Source organism: Suncus etruscus, chromosome 6, assembly GCF_024139225.1.
Source record: "Suncus etruscus isolate mSunEtr1 chromosome 6, mSunEtr1.pri.cur, whole genome shotgun sequence".
Classification (NCBI taxonomy): Eukaryota; Metazoa; Chordata; class Mammalia; order Eulipotyphla; family Soricidae; genus Suncus; species Suncus etruscus.
Genome location: NC_064853.1, coordinates 70209643 through 70220983, shown reverse-complemented (window position 1 = coordinate 70220983; position 11341 = coordinate 70209643). Strand labels below are relative to the sequence as shown.

At 39.1% G+C, this 11341-nt stretch overlaps 1 protein-coding gene across 1 annotated transcript; it reads left to right on the top strand.

Moving 5' to 3' along the window:
• Positions 1–10444: 10444 nt before the first annotated feature.
• LOC126010787 (NADH dehydrogenase [ubiquinone] 1 subunit C1, mitochondrial-like) lies at positions 10445–10854 on the top strand. The gene has a single exon (XM_049774375.1). The coding sequence runs from the start codon at positions 10462–10464 to the stop codon at positions 10690–10692; it is 231 nt and encodes a 76-aa protein (XP_049630332.1). The 5' UTR covers positions 10445–10461; the 3' UTR covers positions 10693–10854.
• The last annotated feature ends 487 nt before the right edge of the window (positions 10855–11341 follow it).

Genomic DNA, 11341 nt, shown 5'->3' with positions numbered 1-11341 from the left:
GGATGTGGAGCGTCCTCTCGTTTCCTCACAATCAAAGGGCAATGCAGGGAGCCCTGTCCTGTAAGCAGGTCATTGTTGTTGTTAAGTCTTCTCAGTGTTAAGGGAAGTCTCTTTTGAGCAGGTCGATGTCTGAGCAGTGTAGGGTCTTCCATGGTAGAGGATTGCTTCCAGGTGATATTAGAGACCAGCCTGGATGTTTCATGGATGGCTTCCCTGGTTCAGGGGTGAATGGAAAATGCCCTTTCTTCAGAGGTCTGTGCCAGGTCGTTATGTCAATGTTCAGGGTGTAAGGTCCCTTTGCACTCCAAGATTTGTGTGTTCCAATCTCTATTAGATAGGATCTTATTTGTATGTATAGTATGTGCCTATGCAAAAAAAGAGCAATGCCACATTGTGTTATTGGCGCATATGCGGGCCATAAGAACAATTCCAACGATTCCCATGATATGGTTCAATCATATGGGGTTGTGTAACAACCCCAAACTGTTTCAAGATACGTAAAATGGACACGTATTTCTTTTGAATATTTTGTGTTCTTTCTGTGACAGCTATAATTCTTACTAAATGTTGTCTTATGCAGTGACGATTGTAACCACTTTTTATCTTCTCTTTTTGAGCTGTTTAACAAGGAATTTTGGTGAAAGTCCCCCAGTTTAATGCTTATGATTGAAAACTCAATTTCTTATTGAACAATTTTTGAATTTTTGCTGAAATATTTTAAAGGACCAGATTTAGGACTATAGTGGATAAATGTGCATCTTTGTTTTCACTTATATTCATGAACACTGCATATTGTTCATAGAAAATTGAACATTTTGGGGGGAGAGGGGTCACACCTGGCAGCACTCAGGGGCCACTCCTGACTCTATGCTCAGAAATCTCCCCCGGCAGGCTTAAGGGACCATATGGGATGCCAGGATTCAAACCAACCTCCTTCTGCACGCAAGGCAAACGCCTTACCTCCATGCTATCTCTCGGGATGAAAGGTTTCTTTAGTACTCTCTTCTTTAATTGAACTTGGAACCTCACATATGCAAAAATAATGTTCTACTCCTGAGCTCTTCTCCTGTAGCTAGAAACTCCTGTAGACAAAGAAACTAATATTTGTTGAAGTGGCCCAAACAAAGATACAGAGTTAATAAGTAAGTGAGGCAAGATTTACACTAGGATGGTATGATTTCAAATATTGGGTTGTTCACCTCTATTTACCCTCCTGAGATAAGTAATCAGGCAATAGTCAAAGTAGAACAAGTGAGAAAAGCAACTCAAGCCATTTAAATTGAACTAGAAATGGTGTCAATACAAATACAATGTGTCCCGAATTGACAGCTACCATGACAATGATAGTGAGAGAGAAGCAGAATGCCTATCCCAGAGACAGGTAAGGGTGGGTATATGGAGGGAAATGGGGGAACTTAGTGGCTGGAAAGTAGCACTGGTGAAGAGCAGTGTATACTCGTTGACTGAAACCCAAATACAAACATTTCTGTAACCACTGTGCTTACTAAATAAATTATTTAAAAAAGAGAGAGATTAAAAATCAAGTTGAATGCAATACTACATATATGCTATTTTGATTTAAACTTCTTTATAACTTGTGAATTTAAAGATTTTTTTATTTTGATAATTATTCAAATTGATATCAATAGTTTTTATATTCTTTTTGGGGGGTTGGGCCACACCTGGCAGTGCTCAGGGTTTACTCCTGGCTCTGCACTCAGAAATTGTTCCTGGCAGAAATTGTTCCTGGCAGGCTTGCGGGACTGTAAGGATGCTGGGAATTGGACCTGGATCTCTCCTGTGTTGGCTGCATGCAAGGCAAATGCCTTACTGCTGTGCTATCTCTCCAGCCCAGGTTTTATATTCTTAGGTTTAGCCAGGAACATATTTATTGTGTAGTATTGAACAACCAGTGTGAAAACAACTAGTAATTGTTTTATTGTGCTTTAAAAGAAAATAAAAAAATTTAATAAATAACATAATGTCTAAATCACTTAGTATATATATTAATGTATCATGAATATAAGGAATGTATAATATTTTTCAGATGATAGTGTTAGTTGGAGGGTTGGGGACAATACTTGAGAGATAGTAAAAGAGGCTTCTGGAATGTCAGAACAGTTTTTTATGGTTTCTCATTCAGCCAAGTGGCATATATAATTATAAAATTATTCTCATATAAGTTATGTCCTTCCTTCTGTATATGTTATCTGAATTTAAAATTCATGTGGAAAAAATACATGCTCACCACATATTTCTGTGAATGAACACTTTAGGGTGCGAACACCACGTCTGTGTTCAGGAGTAACATTTGATGTCTCCTGTCACGTCTGGTGTTGCTTGGTAGACCATATATAGCAGTGAGATTTGAACAAAAGTCATCATTACAACCACCTGCTAGGCAAGAGCCTTAACCTTTGTACTGTGCCTCTGGCCCCTGTAAACATTTTTCTGAAAAACTATGATTATATCTGAACACAATCATTTTTGTTAACCATGATACAATGATCCCATCTACCCTTGCCCACCTTAGCATATATTAAAACCCACAAGAGTGAAGCAAGACTGGGATTGGTCTGGGCATGCCCTCCTTGGTGTTAGTAGGAGTCATTCCAGGATGTCACAATCAAGATTGCCTCATAAAATATTTGTGTACATCAGGAGGGTATCAAGCTTCACAGTTCCCAGTGGAAACTGAGCTATATTTGCATTTGAATTTTCAGAAAACTTAGTTCCTGATCAAAGTGGGCTATGGACAAAATAGCACTCAGATCATAGGGTATTTTAATTTTTTCTCTAAATTAGAGGCTTCTAGAACTCTGTGAAAGCAATAAATCATGGAATGATTGAAACTTCCTCATTCATGGTTACTCAACACCTCCATTTGACCTACTTGCTCACTATTTCCCAATGCAGACAGCCCTTGCCTACTGACTTCTCCCTCTGCTAGGCTAAAGTAGATAGGCAAATCACAGTTTCATATCAAAGAGCTTTCAAAGCTCTCTTTAGAGCTTGGCTTGAAGCCTTCAAAACTATTCTTCCTAAAATGCCAAATAACTAAGCAATTAAAATGGCTTTAAGAACATATTTTTAAATAAATTTGTCTATTTTAAAGAAACATTGATTACAGAATTTTTAGGCACATAATAGCACAATATCAATTCCACCACTAGTGAACTTCCCCTCCAGTGTCTCCACACTCTAACCCTACCCCACCTCAAATCTCACCTTCTACCTTGATAGCACTTTACAAAGTTCTGGTGGCTGCAGCTTAGATTTCATGTTTTCAGTGTTATTGGATAGATGGCTATTCCACTTTCCACATCACCAATATAGCTGAAGCCCCAGTCCCAGTTTGCCCATTGCTTCCCTTTCTCATCATCTTTTTCCCCAAGTCCCATTGATTTTTTTTCCCTTCTCTGTTTCTGTCTCCTCCCTAAACTCTGGGGTCAAAGGTGATCTAGGCACCCCCCTTTACTACATTATGTTTCTTTATCCAGTAATTTTATATACCACAGATAAGTGAGATCATCCTCTGTTTGTCTTTTCTTCTTCTTGTTTACTTCAATCAATATGATAGTTTCCAGTTCCAACCAGGTTACGAAAATTAAAAGATTTTCATCTTTCTTTGAAGATGAGTAGAATAATTGTATGTATATATCTATGTATCAACATATATGATATTGTATACAACATCTTCATAATCTATTCTTCTGTCATTGGACATCAAGGTTGATTCCATATCTTATTATTGCATTAAATTCAGTGATGAATACTGTTCTTTTGAATCGTGTTTATATGTCTTGGGGGGGTGGATGCCCAAATGTGGGATTACTGAGTCTTATAGCAGTTCAATTCTAAGTATATTAGTAACTCTCCATACTGCATTCCCATAGTAGTCGAAACAGAACAATACTCCAACAGCAAGCAGATGAGAGTTCCTTTTTCACCACATCCCCAACAGCAGAGATTGTTCCTATTATTTTTTTATATGTACCAATCTATTGGTATGAGATAGTACTTCAATAATATTTAATTTATGATTTCCTTAATAGTAAGTGATGATGAACATTTTTGTGTGTGCTTTTGGCCATCTTTTGGTCTTCCTCAGAAAATATCTGTTCTTTAATTCTCCCCATATATTGACAGGGTTTGAAAATTTTGGGGTTTTTTTTGGTGAGTAATTTTTATATCCTAGATATCAACCCTTTAATGTGAATATATATTTAATGTGAATTATTTTCCCCCACTTAATCTAGTTGCCTTATAGTTGTATCTCATGTTTCTTTTTCTGTGCAGAAGATTTTTAATTTGATATAGCTCCCACCATGTAGTCCCCAAAAGTCTATTTCTCCTGATAGGAGAAGTCATTGCAGCATGACAACAGTTCATGAGTAGCAACACGGGTCAGCCCAAGTCATGGTCTGAAGGTGTTAGTGGGAAATAGTGTGGTGCGGGGTTGGTGGCAACAGCTAGTAATACCAAAGCATCAGAGTTCCTATATTTGAGTTTCTTAGGCCCTTCTCTTGTCAATGACACAGATTAAATGGTTTAAAACAACATAAATCTATTCTCCTCACAGTTCTGGAGCCTGGAATAGAGCAAATATTAGCAGGGTTGGTTCTTCTGGAAAACCTTGCCCCTTGGTTCGCTCTTTACCCAGCATCACAAGACTGTCCCTACTTTCCTGTGCTTGTGTCCTCTTCTGATTATTCATCTTGAGTCATGAAATTTTCCTATATGTGGATGGACATGGAAACTATTATGCTGAGTGAAATAAGTCAAGGGAGAGAGACACAGAATAGTCTCACCTATCTATGGTTTTAAGAAAAATAAAAAGACACTATTGTAATAATGCTCAGAGATGAGGGTAGAAGGATTGGCTCACAATATGAAGTTCACCTCAAGAGGGGAGACTGCAGTTAGTACACTAACAACTACCATGACAATGTTAATGAGTGAGAGAAGTAGAATACCTGTCTTGAATACAGACAGGAGTTGTGGGTGGAGGGATATGGGGAGCATTGGTGATGGGAATGTTGCACTGGTAAAGGGTGGTATTCTTTTTGTGACTAATCATGGTGTTTAAATAAAGATAAAAAAGATTATTTATCTTGTCTTTTTTTTTTTTTTTTGGTTTTTGGGCCACACCCGGTAACGCTCAGGGGTTACTCCTGGCTATGTGCTCAGAAGTTACTCCTGGCTTGGGGGCACCATATGGGACACCGGGGGATCGAACCGCGGTCCGTCCAAGGCTAGCGCAGGCAAGGCAGGCACCTTACCTTTTAGCGCCACCGCCCGGGCCCCAAAGTGTTTATTTTGTGCTTTTTTTTTTTCTTTTTCTTTTTGGTTTTTGGGCCCACACCCAGTGACGCTCAGGGGTTACTCCTGGCAATGTGCTCAGAAGTTGCTCCTGGCTTCTTTGGGGGACCATATGGGATGCCGGCTGGGATCGAACCGCGGTCCGTCTAGGCTAGCGCAGGCAAGGCAGGCACCTCTACCTCCAGCGCCACCGCCCGGCTCCCCCTTATCTTGTCTTTTTTTGTTTGTTTCTGGGTCACACCCAGCAGCGTTCAGGGGTTACTATTGGCTCTACTCTCAGAAATCGCTCCTGCAGGCTCAGGGACATCAGGATTCGAACCACTGACCTTCTGTATTCGAGGTAAACGCCTTACCTCCCAGGGGTCTCAAACTCAATTTACCTGGGGACCACAGGTGGCAAAGTCAGGGTGATCCTTAAGTGCAAAGTCAGTAGTAAGACTTGAACATTTGGGGGTGTGACCCAAACAGCTAAAACAAAACAAAACAAAAAAAGATTCCTCTAGGGCAGGGCCACAAAATATTGTACGGAGGGCCATTTGCGGCCTGCAGGCCGTGAGTTTGAGACCTCCGGGCTAATTGAATTATCTTGTTTACTTCTTTATTTTATTATTATTATTATTATTATTATTATTATTATTATTTGAGGATGCTGTCGGTATTCAGGGGTGCTGAGTATTGAACATGGGTTAGTTGCATGCCCTGCTCACTGTTTACTTTTTATAATTTCAGAATTCAAGTAGTTGTCTTCTTTATCTATATGTTATATATAATATATGCTATATATTATATATACATATATTTGGCACTGGGTTTTTTCCAATTCTGTTAATAATAAAGTTTCTGCATAGAAGGTTCCATCGCTGAGCTCACCCACCACCAGTGTGACAACAGTCATTCACAAATAAACTATTAGCCCCTGCCTCCTTATAAAACTCATTTTTTAATATTTTTCCTCTAAAATTAAATTTACTCTCCCACTGAGTTGCATATGTGGGACTTAAAGATACACAGCAAGGATTTTTAACAAAAGTCCAAATTCAATCTAGTGAAGGAACTAATTCACACAATTGAATTGAGTGTTGCAGATTTAGAAGGAGGGTGCTGGGGTCCTTGGGAGAGGAAGGGATACATTGGTGATGGGTATAGTATTGGAATTAGGTTCACACAAATTCATTATTAGGAGCATTGAAAACTACATAATCTCAATAAAAATGAAAAAAAATTTAAACAAACTTGTCTATAAATTAGGCCACATTTTGAGGTGTTGAGACTTAGAACTTTAATATATTAATCCAGGGGAGACAGAATTCAGTCAATAACACCACATGAAAGTGAGGGATTTGTTTTATAGGCTGAAGGCAAGGGTCTTGTCAATGAAACTAAGATTATAGAATTAGGAACTTTTTTAATTCTATAAATCAATCTGCATTTTAGTGTCTGTGAGTCTTCTCAGTTTTCAAAAGGTTCCTATTGTCTTTGAGTCTCCTATCTCCTTGGAGTAGACATCATCACATGTAGAGACTCAAATGAGTAGCTTTCCTGAGATAAGAAATTGTAAGGCATTTTAAATAATAACTAAAGCCATCTGCCTATAAACATGTGGATACAATTATTTGCAACAGTCAAGCACAGAGTCAACTTTAATGCCCATAGGCACATGACCAGATAAAAAGACAACAGTAGATATACTCAATGGACTACTTATATCTATTAATAAAGATCAAATAATGCTTTTGAGAATACCATAGATAACACTTGAGATGATTACCAAGTGAAACAAGGAAGTGAAAGGTCTGAGGCTAACACTTGACATTCCACAGCACTATAAATTATGTAAATTATGAAAAACGTTGATGAGGATTGTTGAGCACACTCAATGGTGCACAGAGACATCCTGTCTTAGTGCTCAGGAGGGAACCTAGTTGGTTCTTGAGGATAATAGGTGGTGCTAGGCATTGAACTGGGATCAGCTACACACAGGCATGTGCCTTAACCCCTGTATTATTATCTCTATGACCAGGAATTTTTTAATTAAAAAAATGTAGGTGAAAGGGAAAAAAGTTAAGAAAACTAATTTTGGGCCTGGATGGGAAGGAGGAAGGAGGCTAAATTCAGAAATACCTTCCTTAAATGCTGGCATTTAAGGTGACTATAAAATTACAATTCTAACCAAGAGGTTACTAGTATGTCCTTTTAAATCTGTGTTTATATTCTTCTCGTGGGCACACAAGTTGGAAATGCTCAACTGTGTGTTTAAGGAAAGGTCCTTGGAAGGGCAGAACAAGAAGCAGGATGCAAGCTCAGGCCCACAGGTCATGTATGCTGTGCTGCTGAGTGAACAACACCACTTGGCTCTACACTTTTCTAAACAGAATCTTCTGCCAAGTTTTCTTAACCAGGTAGACTTGCAGCCCAAAGAAATAAAAGAAAGTCAATTTCTTAAAGGAAAAGAATTCTTAAACTGTCCTTTGCATCAAGGAAGTAGAAAAATATTCCCATCCCCCTTTCTTGGGGAGTGAAAGTTCACAATTCAGGAAGTCCCTTTTATTTAAGTCTGAAAATCACACTGATCACAAAATAAATATTGAAGCATGTGCTATTGCCAAAGAGGTACATTTTTATGAGGACAGACCAAAATGAAAGATTAATTGATGCAAAGACGGCACAGTAATGGTCTGAGGCTCAGGGAACATCCATTCACTGGTTTCTCTTTCACTGTTAGCCAAAAATAGATATAAAAATAATATAACAGAATAAAATAATGGGGGGGATTTTGTGCAACTATCTGCCTTTGGAGCTTTCTTTTAGCAAATGAAGAGTTGGCAAAATTAGAGCCCAAATGGTAGCGACTTGCTTGAAATAAGCAATGAACAGATGGAGCCTAAAGATGGACTTGTAGCCAGACTCCTCTGAGCCCTCTTTTCAATAAGGCCTCAGTTTTGGCCTACAAAGACTTGAAGAAGCAGTAACAGCTTCTATCAGTTCAGAGTCATATGCCTCCCATGATGCTGCCTGAGAAAGCTGACCAAAGCATTAATGTTTTTAACAGTCAAACCTAGTAGGTGTGTAGGAATCTGAGGAGAGAGCCCAGGCCTTCCAGAGTCTGTGGGAGATTAAAAACAAAAACAAAACAAACAAAAACAAACAAACAAACAAACAAAAAAACACCTTACTTTCATGAGCATCAGTTAGCAAAGCAAACACTGGACTGGAGAAATAGTACAGTCCTAAAGGTACTTGCTGGCACATAGCCAATTCAGGTTTGAATCTCCACATCCCTCATGGTCCCTGAGCCTGCCAGAAATGATTCCTGCATGCAGAGCTCAGAGTAACCCCTGAGAACAATTGAGTGTGCCTCACCCTTAAAATCTAGTGAACCCAGATAAATTTCACATAAAGCAAGCTTTTTATAATATTTCTGATTTTTTCTAATATTTCACTTCTCTGGCTTGACTGAGTCCCTGGTCCCTCCACCCTTGTCTTTTATTGTTCCTCTTTAAATGCCAGTCACTTCTACAGAAATCAGGAATTCAATTTATACTCAACTCTTGTCAATGTGTAAGAACTAATCAGAATAGTTAATACTGATGAAAAACTGTCCTTACAACTTACAGTAGTTCCCAGTACTGCTACTCTTTGACAAGATGTACAAGTATAGTACTTGTAGATAGTACTTGTGTGGTACACGATGTACTATAAATATTCCCTCTACAGTTTAATCCAAATACAACCCCTTGCCATCTCCTTCCTGATGTCTAGACTAAATACAAGTTGTTAATTATCAACTTACTTGCACATTTAAATTACAAGAAAGAGAAAGATAAAATTATTATTATGCTTGCATGTTTATCTCAAAGACTGAAAATAATAAAGAACACCATGTATTCAAAATGGAAGAATGCAAGTTTCTTTTCAAAACAAAGGTCATGCCTACTTAATTTATTTTTTCCCCTTCCCTTTTATTTCTGTTATTTTATTTTATTTTATTTTGGTTTTTGGGTCACATCTGGCAGTGCTCAGGGATTACTCCTGGCTCTATGCTCAGAAATCTCTCCTGGCAGGCTCAGGGGACCATATGGGATGCCAGGATTTGTTCTGCATGCAAGGCAAACGCCAGACCTCCATGCTATCTCTCCTGCCCCTATTTCTTGTAATGTTATTCTTGTAATGAATGAGGCACATTACACCTCTGTAACACGTTTAAACACATTCTGTAAGGTTCAGCAAGAGCTACATATTTTCATTGTGGTTCTCACAAACTTGCTTGACAAGGTCACACAAACTTGGCTACTGTGCTTGCATATTTTAGTCATGGTCCTCGCTCACATACTTGGCTACAGTGTACTAGAGACTGGTCATTGTTATGTCAGGGATTACAAATAGCAGAGTTGCTATTTCTGTGTATTGGGGATCAAACACATGACCCCAAACGTATGAAGTAGGCCTTTTTTTTTTTTTTTTGCTACTAAGCAAATCATTCTCAATAACCACTTTACTAGATCAATTATTTTTCTGGTTATGTTTTCTTTCCTTTTTTTTTTTTTTTTTGGCTTTTGGGTCACACCCGGTGGCGCTCAGGAGTTACTCCTGGCTAAGTGCTCAGAAATCATGCCTGCAGTTTTGGGAGACCATATGGGATGCCGGGTTTAGAACCACTGTCTGTCCTGGATCAGCTGCATGCAAGGCAAATGCCCTACCCACTGTGCTATCTCTCTGGCCTCCTCTGGTTATGTTTTCTGACTCAGAGATGGGAAGTCTGTGTCTTAAAGTTGGGTCTCTGCAATCTGGGGAGCCTTTACCACAAAATTAAGGGTCAGACATATGATTATCATTTAAGCCTATTACCCATCACAGCCCCCTGGCTATAATGATTGATTCAAGGGATGACTTAGCCTGTTCCAATCAGAGTGAACCTCAGGCCTTTAGAAAGTTTTCCAAAAATACTCTTGTCTTTTCTGCTATTTGCTTTATTGGTCTCCTTCCCTGCCCTTCAACCCTAGGTTTTAGTTGCTGCTTATATTTAAGCACCACAGGAGAAAGTCAAGCAATCAGGGATTATCTTGAAATTTGAGCACTGAGTCAGTTGTGCCTACTTAATTAAAAAAAATACTACTCAGGGCGGAGTCAGGCCTTGGCAAGATGGCGCCGTCCTCCTTGCTGCGCCCTGTGTCCAGGCTGCTGGTCCCCGGCCGGCTCCCGAGCGCCTTGTCAGCGCGGTCAAAGTTCTACATGCGGGAGCCATTACACGACAAACCCGACTGGCTCAAAGTGGGGCTGACCTTGGGCACCTCCGTGGTCCTGTGGGGCATGCTCATCAAACAACATAATGAAGATGTTTCAGAGTATAAGAGAATAAATGGATTGGAATAAATTTTTGGAATACCAAGATAGTGTACTCAGCAATTCCTCTGGATCCACACATTTGGTTGGTTGTAAATATGAAAGCAAAGGTTACATGTGACTATGTTAAGTCAGCATTTGTGTGCATCATCAAATAAAATAATAAAAATTATATCTGTGGTGAAAAAAAAATACTACTCACAGCACTTTACTACAAGAAAGAACCTGCCTGCTTCCTGCAAACAACTGTATTTGTCCCTCAATTATTTAGGAGGGGTACACTTACCAATGCTCTCAGAAGTTACTCCTGGTTCTATACTTAGGAGTCACTCCTGGAGGTACTCAGGGTACATATAGAATGCCAGAAATCTAATCTGGGTCAGCAGCATATAATGCAAGTGCCTTAATTCTCTGGTCCCTGGTTCTCAGGTTCTTAGGTTTAGGAAGTCCATCATCTCTGTAAGACCCATATTTAAAGCCCATTTGATTAAGCTATTAGGACAATAATAAAGAGAGAATAGGTTAAAAAACTCCCTAAGGCTCCTCCTCAGAGAGGCCTTTGCCTGAGATGTTCCTCAGCTATTATATTGGCTCCGTATATCCCTAACTTCCAATGTCTGATTTCTAGTCTCAGAAGATGAATTCACATATTTGTCAGGAAGAAGCACTTTAAAGAACC

What these genes read in the sequence shown, in the direction of transcription:
- LOC126010787 (XM_049774375.1), top strand. Translation starts at nt 10,462, where the DNA reads ATGGCGCCGTCCTCCTTGCTGCGCCCTGTGTCCAGGCTGCTGGTCCCC.